A 27,672-nucleotide genomic window follows, 5' to 3' on the forward strand; every position below is an offset into this window, starting at 1 on the left:
TTGCTGTTGGCATGGTGCAGCAGGCAGAATGTTGGCAGTTCCCTGTGACTCCCATGCAACGTCAACATGGTCAGAACGGGGAGATGATGGAAGGAGCTGCGCCCTCTGCTAGTCCCGGACAGTGGAGAGCAGGATTATGATGTGAGGCCGAGATAAGGTGATAGGACAGAGGGAAGAGAAAGCAAGTGTTGTGACTCTGGCATGGACTTGCGGGTGGCTGTGATGCAACATGTTGTCTGTGGTCCTGCTCATTCTATGAGGGCCAGAGGCCCAGAGGAGGACGTCATCTGAGCGTGGAGAACTCCTGTCCTCTGCTGCTCAGCTGGAGTGATGCTCCACTAGCTGTGAGGACATCAATACAAAGATAAGTAATTAATATAACACCAGCTGGGCTGCAGATTTTGCATTAGCTGGTGGCAATTCTATTGATGAAGCTGCGGGCATGGAGCAGCAGGCAGAAAGCAGACAGTTCCCTGTGTCACCCAGACACGAACAAGAGGTAAGGCACAGGGAGACGATGGAAGGAGCTGCACCCTCTGATAGCACTACACAGAGGAGAGCAGGATGGTGAGCAGAGGCTCAGGTGAGAAGGCAGAGGGAAGAGAAGGCAAGAGTTGTGGCCTGGGCACGGACATGCGGGTGACAGTGATGCAAAAGACTGTCTGTTCTCCTCATTTCTCTATGAGGGCCAGAGGCCCAAAGGAGGACATCATCAGAGCGTGGAGACCTCCTGTCCTGTGCTGCCCAGCTGGAGAGTTGCTCCACCACCCATGAGGACATCAATACAAAGATAAGTAATTAAAATATCAGAAGCCTGGCTGCAATATGGGCATCAGCTTGGGGCTCCTGTTTTGGTGAGGCCATGGGCATGGCACAGCAGGCAGAATGCTGGCAGTTACCTGTGTCAAACGCGTTGGAGACACCACCAGCTTATGGAAATGATAGAAAGAGCTGCAGCCCTCACCAGATAGGCCTGAGGAGACCTCAATGTTGTGCTGAGGCACTGGTGAGTTGGCAGAAAAGAGGGCAGGCACGGGTAGGGCTGGGCCCTAGACGGAGATGCAAGGTGGGCTGCGTTGCCACAGATTGTGTGTCCTCCTCCATTCTCTTTGAGGGCCAGCAGCCCAGAGGAGGACGTCATCAGACTTTGGAGATCTCCAGTCTACTGTTGCTCAGCTGGAGAGATGCTCCAACTTTCCACAGAGATATCACATATCATATGACAAAGATAAGTAATCAGAATAACACCAACCAGGCTGCAATTTCGGCATCAGCTGCTGGTCACTGTGTTGGTGTTGCTGTTGGCATGGTGCAGCAGGCAGAATGTTGGCAGTTCCCTGTGTCTCCCAGACACCGTCAACATGGTCAGAACGGGGAGATGATGGAAGGAGCTGCGCCCTCTGCTAGTCCCAGACAGTGGAGAGCAGGCTTATGATGTGAGGCCGAGATAAGGTGATAGGACAGAGGGAAGAGAAGGCAAGAGTTGTGGCTGGGGCATGGACTTGTGGGTGGCTGTGATGGAACAGGTTGTCTGTCATCCTGCTCTTTATTTGAGGGCCAGAGGCCCAGAGGAGGACGTCATCTGAGCGTGGAGAACTCCTGTCCTCTGCTGCTCAGCTGGAGTGATGCTGCACCACCCATGAGGACATCAATACAAAGATAAGTAATTAAAATAACACCAGCTGGGCTGCAGATTTCGCATCAGCTGGTGGCAACTGTATTGGTGAAGCTGTGGGCATGGCACAGCAGGCAGAAAGCGAGCAGTTCCCTGTGTCACCCATACCCTAACGAGAGGTAAGGCACAGGGAGACGATGGAAGGAGCTGCAGCTTCTGCTAGACCTGGACAGAGGAGAGCAGGATGATGAGCAGAGGCTGATGTGAGAAGGCAGAGGGAAGAGAAGGCAAGAGTTGTGGCCTGGGCACGGACATGCGGGTGACAGTGATGCAAAAGACAGTCTGTCCTTTTCATTTCTATTTGAGGGCCAGCGGCCCAGAGGAGGACGTCATCAGACTTTGGAGATCTCCAGTCTACTGTTGCTCAGCTGGAGAGATGCTCCAACTTTCCACAGAGATATCACATATCATATGACAAAGATAAGTAATCAAAATAACACCAGCCAGGCTGCAATTTGGGCATCAGCTGCTGGTCGCTGTGTTGGTGTTGCTGTTGGCATGGTGCAGCAGGCAGAATGTTGGCAGTTCCCTGTGTCTCCCATGCAACGTCAACATGGTCAGAACGGGGAGATGATGGAAGGAGCTGCGCCCTCTGCTAGTCCCGGACAGTGGAGAGCAGGATTATGATGTGAGGCCGAGATAAGGTGATAGGACAGAGGGAAGAGAAAGCAAGTGTTGTGACTCTGGCATGGACTTGCGGGTGGCTGTGATGCAACATGTTGTCTGTGGTCCTGCTCATTCTATGAGGGCCAGAGGCCCAGAGGAGGACGTCATCTGAGCGTGGAGAACTCCTGTCCTCTGCTGCTCAGCTGGAGTGATGCTCCACTAGCTGTGAGGACATCAATACAAAGATAAGTAATTAATATAACACCAGCAGGGCTGCAGATTTTGCATTAGCTGGTGGCAATTCTATTGATGAAGCTGCGGGCATGTTGCAGCAGGCAGAAAGCAGACAGTTCCCTGTGTCACCCAGACACGAACAAGAGGTAAGGCACAGGGAGACGATGGAAGGAGCTGCACCCTCTGATAGCACTACACAGAGGAGAGCAGGATGGTGAGCAGAGGCTCAGGTGAGAAGGCAGAGGGAAGAGAAGGCAAGAGTTGTGGCCTGGGCACGGACATGCGGGTGACAGTGATGCAAAAGACTGTCTGTTCTCCTCATTTCTCTTTGAGGGCCAGAGGCCCAAAGGAGGACATCATCAGAGCGTGGAGACCTCCTGTCCTCTGCTGCCCAGCTGGAGAGTTGCTCCACCACCCATGAGGACATCAATACAAAGATAAGTAATTAAAATATCAGAAGCCTGGCTGCAATATGGGCATCAGCTTGGGGCTCCTGTTTTGGTGAGGCCATGGGCATGGCACAGCAGGCAGAATGCTGGCAGTTACCTGTGTCAAACGCGTTGGAGACACCACCAGCTTATGGAAATGATAGAAAGAGCTGCAGCCCTCACCAGATAGGCATGAGGAGACCTCAATGTTGTGCTGTGGCACTGGTGAGTTGGCAGAAAAGAGGGCAGGAACGGGTAGGGCTGGGCCCTAGACGGAGATGCAAGGAGGGCTGCGTTGCCACAGATTGTGTGTCCTCCTCCATTCTCTTTGAGGGCCAGCGGCCCAGAGGAGGACGTCATCAGACTTTGGAGATCTCCAGTCTACTGTTGCTCAGCTGGAGAGATGCTCCAACTTTCCACAGAGATATCACATATCATATGACAAAGATAAGTAATCAGAATAACACCAGCCAGGCTGCAATTTGGGCATCAGCTGCTGGTCGCTGTGTTGGTGTTGCTGTTGGCATGGCACAGCAGGCAGAATGTTGGCAGTTCTCCCATACACCGTCAACATGGTCAGAAGGGGAGATGATGGAATGAGCTGCGCCCTCTGCTAGTCCCGGACAATGGAGAGCAGGATTATTATGTGAGGCCGAGATAAGGTGATAGGACAGAGGGAAGAGAAGGCAAGAGTTGTTGCCTGGGCACAAACTTGTGGGTGACAGTGATGCAACTGACTGTCTGTCCTCCTCATTTCTATTTGAGGGCCAGCGGCCTAGAGGAGGACGTCATCTGAGTGTGGAGACCTCCTGTCCTCTGCTGCTCAGCTGGGGAGATGCTCCTCTAGGTATGAGGACATCAATACAAAGATAAGTAATTAAATTAACACAAGCTGGGCTGCAGATTTCGCATCAGCTGTTGGCAACTCTATTGGTGATGCTGCGGGCATGGCACAGCAGGAAGAAAGCTGGCAGTTCCTTGTGTCACCCAGACACTAACTAGAGGTTATCTGGCAGTTCCCTGTGTCATCCAGACACTAATGAGAGGTGAAGTACAGGGAGACGATGGAAGGAGCTTCGTCTTCTGCTAGCCCCGGACAGAGGAGAGCAGGATGGTGAGCAGAGGCTGAGGTGAGAGGGCACACAGTCACACACACACATTTGCTGGTTCCCCTGCTTGTATTTTCTCTTTGAGAAAACTTTGGGTTCTTTCCTTTTTTCCCTGATTTCCTTAGTGATCTGTATAGATACAATGTTTATAATTTTCCCTGCAGCCCATGCACTCTATGTGGAGAAGGTCTGTGTATGCTGCCATGGAGGAGCCTACAGCACAGCAGTGGATGAGGCCTGGCGGAGGAGCAGCCCATTGATACCCCAATAGGAGCAGCCCTGGGCCAGAGCTGCAGCACCTGGAGAGGAGCCCGCAGTGGGGCCGGAAGGCTGGGGGAGCTGCTGCCTGTGGGGCTGTGCTGGAGCAGTGCCTGAAGGCTGGGCCCATGGGATGGAGACATGCTGGAGCAATGCTGAGAGAGCTACAGCCTGTGGGAATCCCACAAGGGATCAGATGGGGAAGGACGGCATCGCATGTGAATCATAACATGGCTAGCTTACCAGTGCTAAGCCACAAAGATCACTGTGTGACCTTCATGTTTCTTGAGAAAAGCTTTGGAACTAAAGTCACTGTCACTGTTGAAGTCACTGTCTCTGAAAACTATTATTTCTTTTAGTTTAAAGCTTGTTGTGTAATTATATACCTTTTGTCAGGTATGGATTGTCTGTATGAAATTTGCTATTGAGTAATCACAAGTCAGCCATAACCTGAGCATCCCTAAGTCAAACTGAAGAGAGGTGTGCACAAACTAGGTTTCATTTCTGAAAAAAAACCCCACAAAACAACCCTCTCTGCCCCAGACAAATGGAAAATGATTTAGCAGAAGACTAACTGGAATGTTTCAGACAAGTGAGAAGTGGTTCCTTAGAGCCCACTTGCTGCTGTTGATGGCATTCCATCACCGACAAACAGGGCATTACTGGAGCTGGAGGGAAAATGTTTATATCCTGAAAGAAAAATGTGTCTATGGGTCATTCACTCTGCTCACAGACAGCACATTTCTCTCACTAAACTCTGAACACCAGAGTGAACGTAGTACTGATCGTGCAATCGAGTTCCTGTCACTAAATCCCTGCACCTATGTGTGCCCTGTGAATTCCTTCATGTGGATTGGGCTGTGGGATTGGAGCTGTGGGACTGGAGCCTATGGGTATTACAGCGCAAGAAAGATCAGAGAATTATACATTTAAGTAAGCAACACCAAAGCCAGTCAAATTCATGGGAGCATCGTTTAATCAAGCATTGGAAATACACTCTCTTCCTTGGGTGGCATGGAAACGTTGAATAATATGACAAATTTAGGAGGACTGGAGCTGATAAGGTACTATAAGACTGGGTGTTACAAGGGGCACAAGGGGTGGGAGATCCCAGCCAGCTTATGCAGCACAGCTCGACAAGGTCATTGTAAACATAAACACTGCATGCTTGACTAGCACCTTAGAAACATCACTGAGATACTGGAGGTCTTTAGAAATGGGATTGATAAGATATATTGTTGTAATCTTCACTTTCTGTGAGTAAGGGTTGTATTTCTGGAGAAGTTCCTGCTTTTTTCTTCCTGCAGGCCAGGATGAGTGCAGAGATCACAGCAGTAACTAAGCCTCCAATCACAGCTGCACCAACCAGCCAGGGCCAGATCTGATGGGCTTGCTCGAGGTAGGGGATTAAAAAGTCCTGGAAAGAACCAAGTGCTAGAAAGGAGAAAAACAGAGGTCCTTTTACATGATGCAATGCAGTACCAGTGTATACAGAATGTGTAACAGATAATACTGGAAGGCTCAGAATGAAAAATGATTATTAAAGTGAAGAAAATTGTCTGAAGGTTACAAATAATTCTAGGCAAATTCCATCAGTCCTTAATGTTTCCCCATTTTTTTGTGTTGAAATTGACAGGAACTGAGTTTACTATTTCCAATGCTATTTATGGTTTTGAGAAAGCCGTAAGAATAGAAAGCAAAAGGATCATAGAATCATCAAATCACTGAATCGTTTGTGTTGGAAGAAACCTTTAAAAGGCATCTATCTAGTCCTACTCCCCTGCAATGAACAGGGACACCAACAGCTCCATCAGGTGCTCAGAGTCCCATCCAGCCGTCAGCTTCAGAGTCTACAGGGATGTGGCATCCACCACCTCTCCAGGCAACCTGTGCCAGTGCCTCACCACCCATACTGTAAAAAGCTATCATCTTATATCCAGTTTAAATCTCTCCTCTTTCAGTTTGAAACCATTTCCCCTTGTCGTATCACAACAGACCCTTCTAAAGGGTCTGTCAGATCACGTACAGCACGGGCAAAGGTCCTGCTAGCTCATCATCTGTTGACAACAGTAACTGAGGCTGAGTACAAGGAAGAGATTAAGAACAGGTTAAGCCTCTCATAATCCTTTCATGAAGTGATACTCAGCCTCCAACAACTTTGGTGCACTCTCCAGACATTATAAATATTTTTCTTCCATCTTCCAGTTTCACTGGTGCCCTCAGAAGTAATCCCATGTATCTTCTTGGTGCTTTTGAATACACATTGTTTAATATCTGTGCTATGAAAATATTTAATTTGTGTGGCTTTTGTGATAAGGAGAAAAGCAAAATATCACAAAATTCCCCACCCTGCTGAAATTATCTGTGATACAGATTTCACTGTGACCTCCTAAACCTGTACGTCATCTTTCAACAGAATCATGGAATGGGCCGGGTTGGAAAGGACCTCAAGGATCATGAAGCGCCAACCCCCTGACACAGGCAGGGCCATCAGCCTCCACATTTAATACTGGACCAGGCTGCCCAGGACCCCATCCAACCTGGCCTTGAACACCTCCAGGGACAAGGTATCCACAACCTCTTTGGGCAGCTGTTCCAGCACCTCACCACTCATAGTAAAGAACTTCCTCCTGACACACAACAGAAATCTTTCCTTCTTCGACTTAAAAAAATTTCTCCTTGTCCTGCTGCTATCAACCCTTTCAAAGAGTTGACTCCCATCCTGTTAGTGGGTTTAGGTACTGAAAGGCTGCAATGAGGTCACCCCGCAGCCTTCTTTTCTCCAGGCTGAACAAGCCCAGCTCCCTCAGCCTGTCTTTATAAGGGAGGTGATCATCTTTGTGAAACAGAAACAGCAGTCTTTCTCTCCCATAAGTATTATTTGGAAACCTAAACTACCTGGTAAAACACAGCATGACATTGAGATGAAGAGATGTCACTTCTCAAAGCTGGAGAAATTAATGTATTTTCTTAAATACTGATGGTCAGTTAAACATGCCTTCCTCCTGCATTCCGCCTCAGTCTGTACAGTTCCTCTAACTAGCTCAAAGCCAACAGCCACCTCTTGACAACCACTGCCTGCTTTCTTTAGATGTTTTGTTGTGCTAGTTACTTACTTTGCCCTGATCCCTCTCCTCTGTTTTTTCCTCTTCCTTCTCATTTGGAGGCTCTGCTACCTTTTCCTGACTACTCACATTTTCACTGCTAATATTCTTTTTTCCTTTCTAATTTTTTCCTGTGTGTCTAATAACTCCTGGCTTCCAAGCCATATGCTTTCTGTACATCCTTGAGTATGCAAGAGATTTCAGAGGGAGCCAGCAGGCTTTCTTGCTTCATTTCCTCTAAGAAATTCCTGTTCACTTTTATGTTCCTCTTAACCAGAACCCATCGTTCTTCTCTAGAGAACAATTTGGGTTTAAACATTGAAATGCTGAGAAAATCCATTCTGTATTTTGAGATTCTGGGCCATTTTCCACTTGTAACCAGTGCCTTCCTTCAGATAAGAAATAGCTTTAGCTTTCATCTTCTCAGTGAGATTAACAAGGGGTTGAGCCCCTTGTCTGGGGATTATCTGGGCTTTCCAAATGAGTTTGAATTTCACTCTTTGTGTTGATCTTTCAAAGTAATTAAGAAGCTACTTTCCTTGCCTCTTTATTAGAAACATAGACCAAATTTAATAAGAATTTCATTTTCTAAGGAAAATGCTCTCCTGGGTAAAGGCAAGAGATTGGAAGGCAACAGAAATGAATTGCTAAGTGGTAAATAATTTACAGTTTGCTTCTTTGAGCAGAACCAATTCAGAACTCAGTATTTCTGGCTGTCACAGTACTTGGCACATTTTTAGATGTACAGTTCTAGGAATAATGTGGTTTTCCGAAACTAGTGGTTTTCATTTATATATACATATATATATATTTATTTATAGTCTTGGTGGTCAGGAATTAAATTACGGCGGCATGAACAAAAGCATAAAAATGCTTGTAATCAGACATAAATATGTAATAACTTTGAGACTATATTTGAAATATTTATTAGTTTGTTTTCTTTCTGAGTAAGTAGAGTTGGTCAAGTTTCGTTACAGAATATTACAGGAAATAATGACTTTCATGTCAGTATTATATTAATAAAAGACCTTAACAATTATCTGGGAGAGAAGATTCCTTAGTCATAAAGTAGCCAAAAATGCATTTGCTTGCTAAATCACAAGCTAGATTTTACTTGAGAATTGAATAAAATAAATCAGGATGTCATAGTTTAACACAGTATGCAAAACCGTACATCTCCATCAGTAAGCAAACTGTACTGTAAAAACAGAGATGCTATGATAATTGATAGTGCTTTGATAAAGAGAACAAGAAAACAAGTAGAACGCTAGCACTGCTGAAATGTCCCTGGTGCTTTTGCTACAGAATTATTGGACTTCTCACCCTTAATTGCCTTTCAAATGAAGAGAAATTGTTCTGCCTAAAACAGGGAAACCAAACATGTGCTGTTTGTTCTGTGGCTAATGCACTGCAAAAACGACTGCACCCCACCACATGAGTATCTTTTGGATAATAAGTAATTTTGTATCTGTAGCAGAATTTAGCTTCTTCATTAAACAAGGAGGACACTAGAAGCCACAAAATCTAGTGCCCTAAGCACAAGACCTGCCTTACTGAAGCTTCCCCAAAGACCTCTTCCCTATCAGTGCTTAAGACTGGCCAAGACACCCAGGTCAAAGCTATCTCTGAATAGCAATGGAAGTCATAACTATTACCAATGAGAGCAAAATTCATTTGATTAAATGAAATTATCGTTATGAATGATTCTCTTGTGTTCTGTATAAATAATGACAGGGCGAGCACAATGTCAACAGATTGCTATTTAACAATAGAACAAGAGAGAAGGGGGATCAGTTCCTGGAGGCATCCAAGGCCAGGGTGGATATGGCTCTGGGCAGCCTCGTCTAGTAGTGGTTGGCAACCCTGCACATAGCAGGGGGGTTGAAACTGGGTGATCATTGCAACCCAGGCCATTCTCTGTTATGTGTTATCAGCTGAGCTGGGGAAACAGCAGATTCAGAATCCATCTGTTTTTCTCCCCTGTCCTGTTCATAAGCTGATCCTTTGGGCCATATTCAGATTGTGGTGAAGCTAGGATAGATAATGACTGGTGTTAGTGATTCCTTTTTGACTGGGACTTTTCTAATAGAGTTAGGTTGGCTCTGTGTATCACCAGATGAGAAATGTGAAAACATGCAGGCATAATTTGTAACTAAAATATGGAAAAATGAGAAATAGAAGGATTTATATCTGTATTGCATATACATAGGCAGCATTTAAACATATTGTCATTCTGCAGACATATTCCATGAGATAAACAACAAATTTGACATCTACTTAAAATTGCAGAGTTACCTGGTTCTTGCAAATACTCGTAGTCATACCCCAACTCCCTTGATGATATAAAAAATTCTCCATTTCTGTAAAGAGGGATAAAGGGAACCATGTAATTTTCTCTATTGTGCCCAATGGGTGCGTTGGCTGCTGGGTAGACTTCTAGCATGGGTCTGTGTCTTCTTAACCAGCGCTCAAAAATGCTGTAAAAGAAAAAGCATGTCTGTTAATGGAGGAGACTGGCAGAAATTTTCTTCTTGAAGATAAAAAGGAAGAAAAAGGTTGATAATTTTTCTTTTTGAACTCTTGAGAAGTGGCATTCAAAGATTTATGTTTGTGTGTATTATACTTCCCAAGTCGTTTGTGGTTAGCTTCTTCAGCACTGAGTTCTTGTGCAAGCATATGAAAAGCAAAGGACTTCAGGGCTGCAGAGAGGCTTTTAAATCCCACAAGTGCAATTCACTGTGTCACTATGACCTGACTGAAGTTTTTGCTCAGTAATTTGCAAGGCTGTGAGATACAGAGAGCAGAATTAAAGACTTCAGTGCTTCCTTGCCACTCTCAGAAACTCTTGTGGCTCTTTTTGGGTGGTCTTGTACCCAGCTGTTCAGTCCCACTACCCTTCCTTTATTTTCCACCCGCTGTAACTAGGGATTTGCATTCCTGCATTAAAGTATGGATATTCCATGGCTGATGTAACAGTACAAAGAGGCTGGAAATATCTTAGGAAGAAAGGATAGGCTGTATGAAACCAAAAGCTTGATAAAGTCGATGTGCAGTCAGGAAAGAAGCTTTCTCCCGCAGTAGGTGTTATCAGCACCTCTGACCTCAGCTATGCTTTTCCATTTATCTCTGCCAAAGGTTTGTCTGTTTAGCTGTCTCCTAATACGGTTCTGAATATTTTAAAAGGGAGGGAGAAAGCTGAAATACTGCACTACAGGGACAGGACAGTTTGTGTTGGCTTTTTCAAGTGAACTGCTGGATATATTTGAAAAGCAAAATCAACAGCCCTCCAAAACATTCTCAGCTCTCCTTTTCTGCTTGAGCTTTGTCTTCTCAGTTCTTCACCTTGTTTCAGTCCTCAGATCCTCTCCCACTGCCTTACTTTCATCTGGAATGGAACTGTTTTTCTCAGAGCATCTGGTATGATGCTATGTTTTGGTTCTGTAATAAAACCGATAACATACCAATGGTTATGGCTGCTGCTGAACCTGAATGCAATCTGTGGAGCGTCTGAAAACTCTGCAAGTAGAATTTTACCTCCTGTCATTAGGCAGAAATATTGAGAAACACTCTGTTTATCCCACCAAAATTAATGCCCTTCGTCATTAAAACAGAGCCTCAGCCATAAACTTGGTTCTTTATTAAGATCAAAAGATTTAGTAGATGAAAGAGCCACTATGTTTATCCACCTTGTCAACCTTTAGTAATGCAGATATTAATCTTGATTAAAATCTTCATTTGTAGCTCTCATCTTCAGTTAAATTTCATCAGCTCTGTCTAGAAAAACCCTTGTCAGAATAATAATATTCAGCTGAAGTTTTCAGATAGATAGATAAATTTAAACAGTGACATCAAGGCTTCAGCTGCACTTATCATGAGAATTTTTGAACAGAAAGTCTGTAATCACATTACATCTTTAGAGAATGTCACAAGGAAAATCAATAATCATTGAAAAAGGCATAGAATATAAAGGAAATCAGGCCATTACTCTAGCCTGGGTGGAAGTTGGGCATGGGACTGCTGTCATTACACTGTCTGCCTTTTGCTTCTGTTTTGGTCAAGGCACTCTCACTACCAATGCATTTTTCTTTTCCTAGCAGTCGTAGATGAGAGCTGAAACAGCTCTTCTCTGCATCACAGGACTAGTAGAGGCACAGCGGTGGTTTGGATGTAGGAACATGGTAATATTTTATGATGATGGCATAACTTTGTTCATATTTTGGATGTCTCCTCATGATCTATGCCCTAACTTCTGAATGCCCAGTCTAAAGTACTTCTTGGGGTCTGCTTTTTTGAAGATGCTGAGCAGCCACATTTTGAAAATTTGTAGAACTGATGAGCACACAGCTCAGAGCTAGAAGTTGTCATTCTCCTGAAATAACTCTGTATGACATGCTCTGAAATGCAGCGTTCTCTCTGGATGACTTAAATGCCTCAATTTCATAAGCAGTTTCAAGAATTCTTAGGCCGGTAATCTTTTAAATAGAATGCAACTGCAAAGCATTTCCATGGAAATGATCGCATATGCTTTGGATTCTTCTGTTTGCAGTATGGCTCCCACATTAAAAAGCAAGCTTCTTTAGCTGTAGCAGGGGCACCGAATTCCTGACTCTTACAGCCGGTTTTGAGATTTAGATGCAATCATACATCTCTAATTACTAGTATGTTGTGCTGATGCACAAGCATGTTGGACAATTCACACAGTTACATTTCATGATTCCCAGACTGATGTTGTTAATTGCTTTCATACTCTTTTAAGGAAAACTGGAGTCTCGATGTAGCCTAATATTCTGCCATTGGTTAGTTGCTTTAATTGAAAGGCCTTTGGGATTCTACAACTACATGTCAAGTAAAACAATGACCAGTCTTTTGTTTTGGAATATTGGGACCACTAAATTTTATACATCCCAGGTAAAGACTATTTGATCATCAGTTGTTCCACTTTCCATGGAGAGAAAATTTTGTTTTCTTCCCTTAAAACTGCTGTGTTATAGAATAACACCCTATAGAATAACCTTCTACCTTGAAAATATACGCTCATTTTGCATGCTTTTTTTCAGTAGCTGCAAACTTGGAAGAGCTTAGGGCTGCAGAAGGAAATCCTCATGCGGAGAGAAAAAGTGCTGATACAATTAGCTGCTCCCTTTGCAAAATGATTATGTTTCTGGTAAAAACCAGGTTAGTGGTAGAGTGGCAGATCTGAACTTCTTGGATTTCTTGATTATCTTGGCAAAACTACAGCTTTTATATCTTCTTTACATCAACCTCTGCACACTCCTTTGCCCCGAGAGCTTAACAAAGCAGTAAAAAGAAAACTGAAAGGCCATTTTATTCTATTGCTTGGCATTATGAAAATAACGGTACCAAAAAGAAAGCTAATGAGTCAGGGCTCCGTGATATCCAATCTCCTTATTTTTTCTACTTCCAAAAATATGGTGGACGGAAGTTCAATGAGGGAAATGTCTGTCCAACTAATTTCTTCTTCAGCATGTAGACACAGAGGACAGGCAGACAATTAGTTAGTTGCACAGGTCACGGTGACATTTTCTAGACATGGAGACATTTTTAGCATTGCATTTCCAGCTAGATTGGCATCATCTGGGAGATGCTGGCAGTGCTAAAAAGAACAGATGGGATGAGAGAGTGGTGGGATATACAAAGCGGGATAAAGGAAAGAAGAGAAGAACATCAAAAGCAATTGGAAATTTTATTCATAGAATGGAAATTAGGAGGACCTACGCTGGGATCTAGTGGAGATGATAAACCATAAATCCTCACTAGCATGAAGAGGAGAAGGGAGAGGGAAATTACTGTACAAAATACGTGGGTTATTGTCTGTTTATCTACAGGAAATGGAAGAAGAAACAAATACATTGGCCTTTCCTAGGAACTGTGCAAAGAAGTATCTTTTTATCTGTCATTTCCCTCCTTATGTTATTTGTAGGATGAAAGCATTCAGAGCTTGAACTTGACTGTCACAAAAATTTTGGAAGAGCGAGCAAATTGAGTAGAACAGGCTCTCCTTCTTGCACTGAATCATAGAATGACTTGGACTGGAAGAGAACTAAAAGATCATTCTGTTCCAACCCTCTGTTGTGGGCAGGGTTTTCCCCCGCTGGATCAGACTGCCCAGGGCCCCATCCAACCTGGCCTTAAGTACCTCCACTAATGGGGTATCCACAGCTTTTCTGGGTAGTCTGTGCCAGTGCCTCAGCATGAATGAGTAAATAATTTCCCCATAATATCTAATATAAATCTTTCCTCTTTCAGTTTAAAACAGTTTTCTGTTGGCCTGTTCATGTCACACCATGTAAAAAGTTGGTCTCCTTCCAGTCTGTAATTTCCTTTAAGTATTGGAAGACTACAGTGAGGTCTCCCTGGAGCCTTCTCTTCTCCAGGATGAACAGGCCCAGCTCTCTTCTTTGTGGGACAGCTGCTCCAGCCCTCTGATTTTAAAAAGCTATCTTTAATTCTTAGTTTCATCTTTCCCAAATTGCATATTTCCCAACCTACTTGAAATCACTGTGGCTTGTGGATCAAGCCAATTCCCTTCACTTTATACATCCTGGTGGCTTACTGAAGGGTAGTTTGTGCGTGCAACATGTAAGAATCTCCTGTAATGGCAGGGAATGAAGGTGGCAGCACTTATCTAGAAAGGTCGCAGGCAATCAGGATTTAGGAAATAGAAATTTAAAATATGGAAATGGACTAACTGGAATGGAAATCAATCTTGTGATAACCTTAATGTCCTTTGCATGTCTTCAGTGACAAGCAAAAGTAACTCAGAATAAGTAGCATTTATTTAAAGGCTTTAGAAATAGCTCTATGTAGATTGCAGCAAGGACTATTTCTATCTGGAACACTGCTCCCTTGTACTGAAGAAATCAAAGTGCCCAAATTGCATGTCCAAAGAGGTTAGGGAATAAAAAAGGATAGAAAAATAACATGAATTTTGAAAGAGGCCCTATCTCATGTTCAAAGCCCAAAGAGTCTCCGTCACTCTGTACTGCATTTCCAGAGTAAAAATTGTTTTTAAACAGGATTGTTGTAATGGTAAATATTTAAGATATTAGAACTGCTGGTCAATAGTCAATGCAAAGATTATTTTTGACATTTATGAACAGTATTTTAATGCTGCAGAATAGTTTTATTCAGACATATTTAGGCTAAAAGAAGGCTCAGTGTTCTCATTTAAATAATTTATCTAAGGTTGTGCTAAATTCTCTATCACTTAAACTCTTTGGTTCAGTCAGAGTTTAATACCTTTGTGTCCCAGTGCTGCTACTGTAAAGTGCTGACATATGGTAACAAAAAATAAAGACACCCACCAGGTATGTTGATGCTTTAGTAGTTTAAATTTTCAGTCTGACGAAATATACTTTGCTTTCGTAAAGAGTTTTCGCATGGTAAGATGCTTTTACAGAGAAAATTAAAGCCATCAGTAAAAGACATGGATATATCACTTCAATTTGATTGTGTATAAATAGACCTGATTATTTTCCTTATCCTGCTCCATACATATGAGCTTATACAACATGAAATGACATGAGCCATAGAAGAAAATTAATTGAAAAAAAAAACTTGGTTTAGAAGGAGTGTTGGGGGGAATTAGATTGATTTGAGGATGATTTTTAAAAGGGCACCAATATATATTTCTGGATTCATATTATTCTATGAATAATATATGCAATGGGATTATAGCTAATGAAAGGATGAGTCAAGAAATAAATGGGTTTATTTTGCCAGTGGGAAATATCAAGCGGAGTATAAGCAGTACTGCTGTATGTAGGCTGCATAACTTCTTTCTGTTCTAGCTAATGTTGTGTGCTCTGAAAAAAAAAAAAAAAAAAAGATACAGCTCACAACAAGGCAATCTTAAAGCCTGGGAAAAGAAGTAAAGTATTACAACAAGAATTGGTATTTTCTTCATGATTTTGAAGAGCCATTTCCAGTCAGCGTGCCTCCACTGTCATGCACAAAGCTATGTTTGATTGCAGCGTAGGAAGAGAAACCAGACCGATAGCTGCTATTAGCAATTTCTTCCTATTGTACCACCACAGAGAAGTGACACATAGTGTAAACCCAACTGGATGTTTAGCAAGCTTTTCCACAAGAGGTTCAAGTCATGTGTTTTACCTTGCAATTAAGGACATCTAGAGAGAGGGAAAGGAGGAAGATGAAGTTTCAGTACCTCCACACACATTCCATGCCAACATAAACATCTATATCCCCAGTAGAAGGACAGTGCTGCCCTTATGGTGAAGGTCCACAGTCAATCTGTGTCTCAAGATAAATTCTTGCTTTCCCCTATTTTCTTGTCCTCAGCTTCCTCGTATGTGATTGTGCAACCTTGTCATAACTAGGGTTAAGGAACTGATTTGGTTTAAATACTAACTTCTCATTTATTTCCATTTATTTCAGGTTAGTTGAGGTGAGATAAAATCCCGCACCTTATGTGTTACGCTTTTACTTGGTGGTCTGTACAAAAGAGGAACAGAGCTGAGCACCTCCAGGTAGCATTGAGAGGTTAGCTATGGTGGTTATATACCAGTTAGTTATGCTGATTTAAAGCATCTATGGAGCTGTGCCCTTTGTTTTTCATTAGCCTGATACGTCCATGCACCTCTGCTAAGGTATATGGATGAATACTAACAGTTTAGCTGCTACATAGCAGCTTGGCAAGCCACTAATAACTTCATCACATTCAAATATATACCCATGTCACTGGCTGCACCAAACTTGAAAGGGAACCTTTCATTCCTGATTTATGTTTGCAAGACCGAGACAAGGTCAGGCTCACTACAGTAGAAGGAAGGCAGAACGTTGTTACTTAGAGCTCGTCTATAGAATTCATTTCACAATCATGAGATCTGACATTCTGTAAAAGAAATCTGGCAAGCAACTTATATTAGCATTTGGAAATAAAGGGAAAAGGAAACAAATTGAGGGAAGCTGAAATGCCAGTATGAAGACTGTGATTACACAGTAGTCATCACTTTAAAAGTTGGCACTATCCACCTGATAATACAAAGTCACTTCAGGTAATTCCTGTTCCAAGCATTTAGGAGAAACATTGGTACTCTGGTACTGGAAGAGATGCTAATGCAGAGGTTGTAATGTCAAGGCACTGCCCTCCTTGCCAATGTATGCAGTTATATTGCAGTGTCATTTTTTTCTTTTAAGTTGGCTAAAGACAGTACAGGGTCTCTCAGGCTGGTTGTAAACAAATTGAAGCTGTCATAATGCAAGTGTCTGATTAAAAATTAACTTGCTGCCCTCAATTATTGTAAGAAACCCAGCCAATGCCTCCAAAGCTGTGACTCCTCATATTGAGTCAGTGCTGAGGACTGTCCTGGGTTTTGGTGCTTACCCTTGTGGTACCACTACCAAATTACCTCTAGATCAGTTTCCAGACTAGCTAGTGGAGAGAACCATGTATATGTGTATGTGGTTTTTTGGGTGAATTAAAAAGAGCATGACCAGCAGGTTGAGAGAAGTGATCCTCCCCCTCTACCCTACCCTGCTGAGTTTACATGTAGACTATAGAGTCCAGTTCAGGGCTCTCCAGTTCAAAAAATACATTGATCTCCTAGGAGTCAAGCAGAGGGCCTCCCGTATGAGGAAAGGCTGAATAACCTGGGTCTGTTCAGCCTAGGGAAGAGAAGAACCAGAGACAGCCAGTAACTAGGAAATTCAGATTCTATATATGCATATATATATATAGCTATATTTTCCATTATTAGGCTTTCATCCTGATTGTGCATAGAGAAAAAGAGGATGAAGTTGTTCATACTGTTGGCATTTGCAAATGCTGTATTTTCTTTTTTGATGTATATGTACATATTCATATACATGTATGTACTATGTATATATGAGCCTATCAGGAATATATATTCAATCTCAATACAGTTTGGACCTGAGAACATGGAGCTGTTAACACTACTGGGCTAGCAAATTTGACAGCCACTCATTTTAAACATAGACTTGCACAAAACAGATGAAAGAGGATGTTTTAGCCCAATGGAGCTGTTCCTTCATGCAAAGCTGTGCTTCTGAGTTTTGTCTTGAAACACATATTCTCATTTAGATCAATCATATGCGTCTGAAATGTGAGTATTCATTTTCAGTGAAGATCTGTCCTGCCTTATTGTTTCCCTTTATTCCACGTCTGACCAGAAGGGTTTTTTAGTTCTCATAGACCACAGTGGACCAGGCCACCTGCACACCGAGTATCAATGTGCCAGTGTCACAAAGCCCCCTACTTATGCAGCTAAAGTGCAGGCTGCCTCCCCAAAGACTGTTCTCTGGCTGAGTCAAGGCAATGTGCACCAGGCTGACACCTTCCCACTTGTTATGAAGTACCACCAGGGCTGAGGGAGCTGTGTGGTGCCTGAGGATCTTGGCATAGCTCTGCTTCTCCATCCCACTACAAAAATCTGTACTTTCTTCCACTTCCTTTGCTCTCATTTATGGCACTGCACAACCTGGGTACTTGGAGAGCATCAGATTGAGGAAACAAGAGAGAAAGAGACAGTAAAGGTATAATCCAACATTATAATCCCCATCTGCAATATATTCAACACTACTTTATTTGCTCATGTCCCACTTTATGAAAAAAAATCAAGGTTGTTTCATTGCTGTGCAGATGTGATATTTTAATATTCCATCTACCAAATTGATATAGAGCAGCTTTCCTCTTATCTTTATAATGCCCTCAACACCTCTATGGGATTAAGGGAATACAAAAGATCTGCTTCAGGGCTGCACAGCTTCCAGTCTTTGCTCCTGTAATTAGGCAGTGCTCCAAGTACTCCTCTTCTAGAACACAAAATGCAGCAGCTTCTCCAAAGTTTATCATGAGAAAAAGCTGCTCAGGGACCTGAGTCCAAAAGAGGATTGAGACAAAACAGTCCTGAGCAGAGCTGGCTGCTGGCAGTGTAGGAGTAAGTGCTGCTCCTCTCTAAGAGGAGAGCTGCTTGAGGCTTCAACTGCATTGCATTTAAGCCTTGAAGCACACCTCTCAAACAACAAAGCCTAACTCGTTGTCAACCCATTTTGCCACTCAGTGAATCTCACTGACTGATTCTTGTTTTCTCTCTTTGTAGAAAATGCTGTAGGCTGAACCAACAACTGCTGAGCCCAGTTTATTCTTGCTGGGTTGCTGACGGATTACAACATAAAGAGCTTTATTCCTACTGGAGAAGGAGATAATGGATAAGCTGACCATGACACATCGTTTATGACAATAAAAGCAGGAGCTGAGTGTTGCAATTTGAGTAGGAATCTGTGCAGAGGAATGTGAATGCGAATACTGTCTAGTGTAGGAATAGATAGTGCCTCATTGTAACTTGTTTATTGATAGGGCAAACTAACTCCTACATTAACTTGCTTAGCTGGAAAAAAGAGTGAGTTTAGGTTGGACATAGATGGGCTCAGGTTTGGTAAAAAAAAGTGATCCAAACTCTTAACACTTTTCTTAGTCAAGCCAGTCCCTTAATACCATTGAAAGTCAGCAATGCCTCTACCTAGTTTCAAGAGAGAAATTCTTGTTCCTTTAAAATAGTGGTGTTCTTTCACCTCTCGCTATAAATCCTTGGTAATTTTTTGATAAAATTAATCTCTCATTCATGTCTGGGTCTCCAATATTGCTCAGCACTGTTAAAAACAAGAGATAAATGAGAGATGATGGTGTGAGGCTGTACCTTGAGTACTGCATTCAGCTTTAGGCCCCTCACTGCAAGAAAGACACTGAGGCCCTGGAGAATATCTGGAGAAGGGCAACGAAGCTGTGAGGGTTCTGGAGCACAAGTCTTATGGGGAGCTGCTGAAGGAGCTGGGACTGCTCATTGTGGAAAAGAGGAGACTCAGGGGAGACCTTATCACTACAACTCCTTAAAGGAGGCTATGGTGAGGTGAGTGTCGACCTCTTCTCACAGGTAACAGTGATAAGATGAGAGGGAATGGCTTCAAGTTGTGCCAGGGGAGATTCAAATTGGATATTAGGAAAAAATTCTTCTCCAAGTGAGTGGTTATGCACTGGAACAGGCTGCCCAGGGAGGTGGTGGAGTCACTGACCCTGGAGGTGTTCAAGAAGCATTGAGATGTTGTACTGAGAGACATGATTTAGAGAGAAATATGGGTGGTAAGTGAACTATTAGACTGGATGATCTTGGAGATCATTTCCAACCTTGGTGATTCTATGAAAAAAAAAAAAAAAAAAAAGGAAATAGAAATGTGATCATGTGTTGCATGGGGAAAGAAAAAATACAATATTTTCTGGAATATGTTTCCTGCCCTATCTTTCTTAGGTTCATCATTGCTACTGTTTGCAGCTAACAACATCACTTGAAGTAAAAGACAGTACAAATGCCAGCTGCTCTGAAGTTTAATAACTAGTTTCCCCTGAGGAGAAAGATAACAAGCAGATTAAAATGGACTGCTGTGGCAGCGGCTGGACTGACTGTAACCCACTCCTGTGCTCTGTAATTCATTTCTTTTAAGACTGAGAGATTGTCATTATTGAGGTTCACAAGGGCATGTAATATATAAATCACATCTACGGCAGCAAAGTGATAATTTCTTTTGATGAATAGAAGGTAGCTACATGTGGGTGAGAAAAGTACCAAGTTATCCTGTGATTTTTTACAATTTGAACAATTATGGCTGCTATTATTGCCAAAGTGCTGGAGGAAGGAAATTCAGTGCTATGTTAGCTGTCTGCATCAGAGTTTGTCTTGATCATTGTGACACAGAGAGAGCTTTTTTCTCCTCTAGTGTTTGAAGAATAGGTGAAGACGAAGACCAGGTGGTTCTTGCCAAGCTTCAGGGCATAGTAACCTTTACTTTTAAAAACCATTAATAGGCTTGCTTAATATATAGTGTATAAGAGTGATCAATTCTAGAACTGCATTGGCTGAACAGAAATCTTGCAGTAAAAATGATAGGAAACATGCATTTTAAATTGAACTACTTGAACAGAGCCTCCTAGATTACTGATTTTTCAGAGCAGAATGGGTCATTAGAAACATCCAACCTGAATCATGATTCAGCAAGTGAGTTTGCTAACTACTATTTTCCACATATAATCCAAAGATGCCTGTTCTACCTTCCTCTCACTGTTTCCCCAAGCATGGTAGATCAGCAGCAGTAAAGATTTTATATATGTTCAATCGATATCAAGAGCATTTATCTGCAGAGCTTATTCCTTGTTCCTATCTTTCCCTGCCTCTAATTCTACCGGTTTTACTCGTGGTTTTCTAGAGGACTTAAAACTGTCCTCTGGAACTCCAAGCAGCAACCTCACATGTATTATAGACTCAACCCTTGTCTGTCCAGTGAGCAAAGCAGATTAGATGTGTTGTAAGTATCCAGAGTTGTTCCTGGGTCCCTTTGGGTGTTTTGAATTTGAGTAACAGGAACCACACCATTTCCTTACCAAATTAACAACAGAGTACATGTTCAGTGTCTTGGTATATGATTTGATTTTCATCCCAGACACGGCGATATCAAAGGAGTGATACCGGGGATCACTGTTTCTCAGCAACACCCCAACTTTCCCACTTACACTCTGTTTTCTATGGATATATTTATGTGGTATTTTGCAGTAGATGTGAACTCACTCTACCCACATACTAATCCCACTTTGAGTGAGTCAGCTCCATCAAACAAGCCGAGTAGCTCTGGTTAAGTGGTACAAAGTCTCAGAGTTTGGAGGGGAGGTTTGCTCTAGTGCAATGCTAGCTCAGGGCAGCTACATGGCTTGTGGCAACAGAGGGACCCTGTCTCTTGAAGATTTGCAGATCTCCTCAAGGGTAGGAAGAATTAAGACAACTCCTTCCTTGCTACCTCTAAGAACATACAGTCTAACCATTGAAAAACTGTAAAAAAGACTGATGGGCAGCACTTTTCTTCCTTTGATCCCTCACCTGTTTAAACTCAGATGTTTTCTGTGAAGTGGTGGCTTCCAGTACAGAAGCTGTTGGCAATGAAGGGATTTCATTACCCATGTAAGGACATTCTGATGGGATCTCTGCACAGCAGGTTCTGTGTAATACGTGCAAGGCAGGCATGAGAGGCTAGATAGGCAGCTGCTACCCAAGGTTTATCATAGAAATACAGTTAATTCCCCTAAGAGCTTTGAAGGTTGAGAAATAACTTTGTTATCTTCCCCATCTTGCTTACATTCAGCTTACTCATATGCTGCTGGTGAAACCACACAGCCCCAAGCTGCTGTAGTTCAAGATGCTTCTGGACAGTGCTCTAAGACATAGGGTTTAAATTTTGAGTGCTCCTGTTTGGAGCCAGGAATTGGACTCCATGGTCCCTGGGGATCCCTTCCAACTAGGGATATGCTATGATTAGTGGTTCTTATCCCTGAGGGTAACAGTAGCATAGCAATATTTGTGCTTTCCCTGAATGGAAAGCATGAGAGAGACTTTAACATGCTTCTCTTTCATGTCAGGGGCATGTCATTCATTGCCTGTGCAGAGACAATTAGAAAGATAACTGCTGAGCACAGATGGTTTCCTATCCTGAGCTGACACCATGCAGAAGGACTATGGGAGGAGGTGTATTGCCATTGGCAGCCTCTTGACCTTCCTTTGTCTATTAGTTTTCACACAGCTCCATGCCATAGTTCATTCAGTTCCAGAAAAAAATGCAGCTTTTACTCTATGCCATCTTTTTTTTTTTTTTTTTTTCCTCTGTAAACATACCTTAGAAAGCAATGAGTTTTGCTACACTGATATAAAAAGAGAAAATTAATCATAGATTTTGCATTTATGCAATGACTCCTCCCTTTCTAATGGGGATACTGCTTCCTTGGATTCATGCTTTGCCCATGTTGTCTCCCACTGGAGACACCTCAGGATAAGGAATGACTCTTATTTCATGTGTTGTGATGTCTGGAAACCTAGTTCTGCCTTACAGGAATTTCTAATGATTCTTTTTGAATGATTTCACTCAAAATGCTTCAAAGTCTCAAAGCAAATGGTTTTTAAAAGCTAAAAACAATCTTGTTTCCTGTCAACATTTCAAAACAAGAGAACTTGGGTTTTCTCATTCTGGTTTTTCATTTTCTTTCTTTCTTTTTTTTTTTTTTTTTTGTTTCCAAAACCTGAGGTGACATTTAAGAGAAAACGAGTTGTTTCTAAAACAGAGTTAAAATAAGAGGCTCTTATTTTGACATAGCCTGGGAGTGAAAAGCACATTTCCTCTTGTTATTTTCCAACAAAATCACTTCTGACACAATCTTAACTTTTTTGAGGGGAATTAAGGCAGAACTGACATGAAGGTGAGTACATTGAGTCCAAAGGGACTGAAAGTGTCTGCAATGGGGTAATGCTGGCGTACAATTCATGATGTGTAGATTTTGGTTACTAATATACTTTTGAACAGATTGCTTCAGACATGCTTGTCAATTTGTCACTTCACTGATAATCAGTGTGAATAGGAACATTTTATTGTTAGATCCTGACACAAGCCAGAGTCTGGCATTTCCTAATGCTCACAGCTTTCCAGCCTGCAGAGGAGTCTGTGGCAGCTGATGTTGCTGAACAGCATGGGGATGCTTGCCTTGCACAGGTAGAAACAGTGGCATTTTCACAGAGTGCTTAAACTGGTGTGAAAGTTACTCCTGCTTGGAAGCATGCATGTATATAAAAGTCTCTCCATTTTCTACTTGACCTTATACTTGACTTGGATTGCTTTTGGCAGAGTACACCTGTCCACAAATACCCAAGCAAAGGGATGAAACTTTGTCTCTTTGAATGCAGATATTTTGCCCTGTGAGGTAGCAAGCAATAGTCACTACTGAACCAACGGGATCGACATAGAGATGCCCAGTTGTCTCTTGTCACTGACATCTCAGAACTGTAGATGAAGCAATTGCTCACGTTGCCTATATACCTGAGTAGCATAGTCAGAGGCTAAGTATATGCCAGGCACAGCACAGACTAGAGCAATTAGGCAGTCCCTTGATGACATAGCTTATAATTTACACATGGGACAAAGGACAACAGATGGATACAGACGCGAAAAGAACTAAGCAGCTATGCAATGGTGCCACAGTGATTCACCAGTGAAATGGTGAAGTTTTCAGCTTGCTCATATCTTATTTTCCTGTCATTGTCACAATGAAGGGAATAGCAGTGACTAAGGCTGTGGATGCATAGGCTGAATGGTTCCCAACAAGGAGACTAAACTAAACAGGAGACTAAAAGTCTATACTATATCATGTGTTGCTAGAAATTCAGTTCTAAATTGCTCATGCTATAATTAGTGCCTTTGAAAATCATCCATATTATTGTGATGAACCTTGCCCTGTATTACAGATCTCAGAAATGAGATAAAAAGTGGGGCCCTACTAATAATATCTGTAAGAGTATAAAGCAGTATGGAGATCTTCAGTTGCAACTTATTTTTCCTGTTGATATTTAGGGTTTCTTAGCTCTTTGCAAGGGGTATTATTGGCATAGATAATGGAATTCAAGGGCAGGATAAGTATTAAGGTACAGAAATACAGAATTGAGAAGAAGCCAAAAACATTAAAAGGACAGTGGTGAAGGGAGAACAGATGAAGATACTGTGGGGTTGTAGGGATGGAGGGGCTGAAAGAGTCATCACAGAGGAAAGAATGCCTTTTCAGAGCACAGAAAACACCCTTGTGAGCACAAGTGTGACTGTGGGACCTTGCTTTCACTGACTATGCAGCTGCTCCTTGCAGCTTGAGTGGGCAGACTCCTCCCTTGTTATTCCCTCGTGCTGACTGTAGAGCATATCTGAATGGCAAAGAGATTTGCAATTGGGAGAAATGCTTCACACAGCTAAAATCTCTCTCTCTCTCTCTTTTTTTTTTTTTCTTTTTTTCTTTTTTTTTCTGAATATATAGTTTTATTGCATCTTTTTTTCTTTTTTAAATTATTTTCCTTCCTTCCTTCCTTCCTTCCTTCCTTCCTTCCTTCCTTCCTTCCTTCCTTCCTTCCTTCCTTCCTTCCTTCCTTCCTTCCTTCCTTCCTTCCTTCCTTCCTTCCTTCCTTCCTTCCTTCCTTCCTTCCTTCCTTCCTTCCTTGCACTGGTTCAACTAACCAATAATAATAATTATTATTATTATAATAAATAATAAAAATTATTAATAATTAATAATTTTCACAGCGGTCACCTATTTGTACTAAACCTCAGGGTTTTATCTTTCTCAGCAAATAGGAAGGCAAGGAATCTGATTAATCATTACTAAGGAAGCTGTTGCCTAAATACATTCATACTTCATTGCTGAAAGAGAATGACATAGAGAGAAGAGCATTTGTATGCCCATACTTTGCTTTCTGCCTGAGAAAGGTGTTTTCCACACCTCTGCTCCCTCCATCCTTCCCTTCTTTCAGGCAGCAGGCCTGGCTAGGAAGGGCTGAGGGCAACAGATGGGAACTGGCTGTTGCTCAGTTTGGAACGCAGCTCCTGACATTTGGCTCACACCTGTCAGCAGACTCCGTATACACTTGTTTATCCTCCTCTGTACCATATGTTTCCATGGAAAAGCAGTCCCAATGATCTATTGCCATACTTCTATCACTCCTATTATGGTCATAACTGAGCATTTCACAGTCGTTAATGCATTTACCCTGACAGCATTCCTGTTGCGTAGGCATTTAGTATCACCCACTTTACAGATGGGTTAGCTGTAGCTCAGATCAACAGCTCCTCAAAAGTCTTCGGGTATCTCTTGTTGATGGAAGGAAACACATCTCCAGGAGAAGTGAGCTTGGGAAAGCAAACTACATGCTCAGTTTCACTCAAGCAGCTTGTAGTGGTGTGAGGAATCCCTCTTCTGGGTCCTGAACAGATGCTTCAAGCTCTGGGCCATTTTGTTTTTCTTTTGACACAGAGTTACTTTGTAAGATCCAGCAGAGCTGTGGTTTCTGTCTCCAGTCTTTCTTCACCCTTTGCCAGTAAACTCCCATGTCCCAACTCGCCACATCCTCAGCAAGTTCTGGAGGGGATTTGTCTTCTGCAGGGTTAGTGTAAATATCAGATAGATAGACCATTTCTGCTCCTGTATGCTGTTTCACCTATTTCCTCTGTGCTTTGTATTCTTCCCTGCCTCTCAAAACTTCTTTGCAACCCTTCATAATCAATGTCTATGTAGGAGAGGAACAGAATTCTTTTAAATGTACTGTACGTACCTATCAGTCACCTACTTATTAATTATAACTAAAAGCATGATTAATCTGTCATGGATAAGGCTGCTAAGTAACCCTAATCATGCTAATTCATTTCTGTCACTGACACAAAGGCAGCATTATCATCAGTTTTCATATCCATGTGTACTGAAACCCATATATGCAGCAGCTGCAGAGCACTGGTAGAGTTCTTTCTGCCACAGATAGGACAAGGTTGCATCATGGATTTCTGCATTGCCCCCACAGTGCCTGTTCAGTGATTTATTTCCTTGGCACCAGTAGGATTTAATGATGTTATCTTTTGCAAATAATTTTGCCTTCTAAAATGGATGACAATTGCTGTTATGAAAAGTATTTCCAGGGGCTTATAATGACTATAACTGAAGTTCCTCTGCGGGAGGGGTCAGCATGAAGGCCAAAGTGCTACTTAAGCTCTGCACTGCGTGGGAGCTAAGAGATGTGTAGGTCTTATCCAAGTGTGAACGTCTAAAGAAAACAATGTCTTTTGATATTGCAGAGCATAATGTGTTCCCTTCTGTGTTCCCTTTCTCTGAATGTTCAACTGAGCCATTTTTAAAAGCCTAGATACTGGAAAGTTAATTTCCAGGTGCCAAACTTGAAATCTGTAACTGCACCTGAAACCCTTGTGCATCCGCCGTGTCAAGCAGTCAATGGGCGGATATACTAAATCATAGCTAAGTTGCACTGTTCAGCATTTAAAATGTTCTGAGGAAACTTTCTGGCAAAGTTTCAAAACTGACACTTCCAGAAATCTAATTATAACCTGCATATTAGGAGCAGAAGAAAGCGGGGTCACCCTACAAAGGAACCAACCCACTGATGCTTTTGTGACCTGCCCAGACTTGATTCCAGTTTTTGACTGGATAAAGAATGAGGAACACAACCATTAGGTTCATTAATTATATAACCTGAGTAGAAAAAACAAACAATTTTCAGATGTACAGCCTTTTGTTCAAACATTATAAAGTTTAATGTATTTATATTTATAAGTATGTAAGTGTATTAGTATGCACTGCCTAGAACTAAAGAAGTTCACTGCAAGATGATGTCTTGAGAATATAATCTACATTCCTCTTGTGCTGGAAGCCTTGGAAACCTGGTTAAGGAAACTGTTTTGGTTTTCAGTTGGATATCTGCCTAGCATCCTGCAGGCAGGGGCTCCATGAGTAGAGTTCTGAACACACATGTTTATGAAAGACTCACAAAAGCTTGTCTTGAGTCATAATAATTTTAAGTATCGCCGTTGCCAAGTCATGGTCAGCACACAGTGGGAGAGTAAAAGAAGGCTGGAAAGACGAGTCAAGTAATACGCAACCTTATGATGTAGCTAGCTGATGGAGTGATTTAGGAAATGCAGGATGAGTCAAAAAGGAAGGGTTGGAACAAGCCAATCTTCCACACATATAAGAATCTTTTCCTGAGAGAATGGCTCCAAGTTTTGAAGAAAAGAAGCATTGGTAGTTAAAAAAAAAAAAAAAGAAATAAATTGAAGTACTTTTCTAGGGCTAGATTTTGGGCTAATGTCAATCTGTCTTCCTTTTGTTTGCTGCAATTGAATTATGTCTTTTAAATGAGGGTTTCACTGCTGCCCTCATAGGTCTGCAGGCAGGACAGATATAAAAGGGGTCTGAAGAGAACATCCTCATTTTATCACTGCTGCTTGAAATTATCTGGGCAGCCACCTGACGTAGAAGAATCTTTTAACATGTTTTTAAAGATTTTTCTTTTTTCTTTTTTCTTTTTTTTTTTTTTTAAATGGATTTTGCAGTTTAGATTCCTTTTTTATTGCTCTTTAGTTTTCACAGTTATGCGTAGTACAGTACACAGTAAATTGTCACAGAAAATGTTAAGGTCACCATCAAATCTTGGAATGTCCTCCTCACCATAGTAATTTCAGTCTCTTCTTGCAGAGCTGTGCTCACTTACCCTCTCTTATTAATAAACATGACATCTTTCTGTTTGCTTCCCTCTCCATCTGCACAGCTGTAGTCTTCTCTTTCAGCAAGAGACAGTCACAATTTTGTTTGTCACACTGAAATACCAATTTGTTATTCCTTATGGATAGCA

General features: G+C 42.1%; 1 protein-coding gene and 1 long non-coding RNA gene across 3 annotated transcripts in view; one reads left to right on the forward strand and one right to left on the reverse strand.

Annotated features, from left to right (window-relative positions):
* The first annotated feature begins 2,544 nt into the window (after positions 1 to 2,544).
* On the forward strand, positions 2,545 to 4,636 carry LOC107308458 (uncharacterized). 2 transcript variants are annotated; one of them, XR_001552811.2, is made up of 3 exons: positions 2,545 to 3,790; positions 3,960 to 4,073; positions 4,217 to 4,636. It is a non-coding gene; the product is annotated as an uncharacterized LOC107308458 (long non-coding RNA). The 2 variants fall into 2 exon arrangements; XR_001552810.2 differs by lacking the exon at positions 2,545 to 3,790 and having other exon boundaries at positions 3,797 to 4,073.
* A 632-nt stretch (positions 4,637 to 5,268) lies between these two features.
* The window catches only part of TYR (tyrosinase), a 43,918-nt gene continuing 21,514 nt past the window's right edge, over positions 5,269 to 27,672 (reverse strand). The window contains 2 exon segments of the mRNA NM_001323239.1: positions 5,269 to 5,744; positions 9,710 to 9,891. Of these exon segments, the coding sequence (NP_001310168.1) occupies positions 5,521 to 5,744; positions 9,710 to 9,891 (406 nt within the window). The 3' untranslated portion in view covers positions 5,269 to 5,520.

This window comes from Coturnix japonica, chromosome 1 (assembly GCF_054131305.1).
Source record: "Coturnix japonica strain WE chromosome 1, WE-NBRP24, whole genome shotgun sequence".
NCBI lineage: Eukaryota > Metazoa > Chordata > Aves > Galliformes > Phasianidae > Coturnix > Coturnix japonica.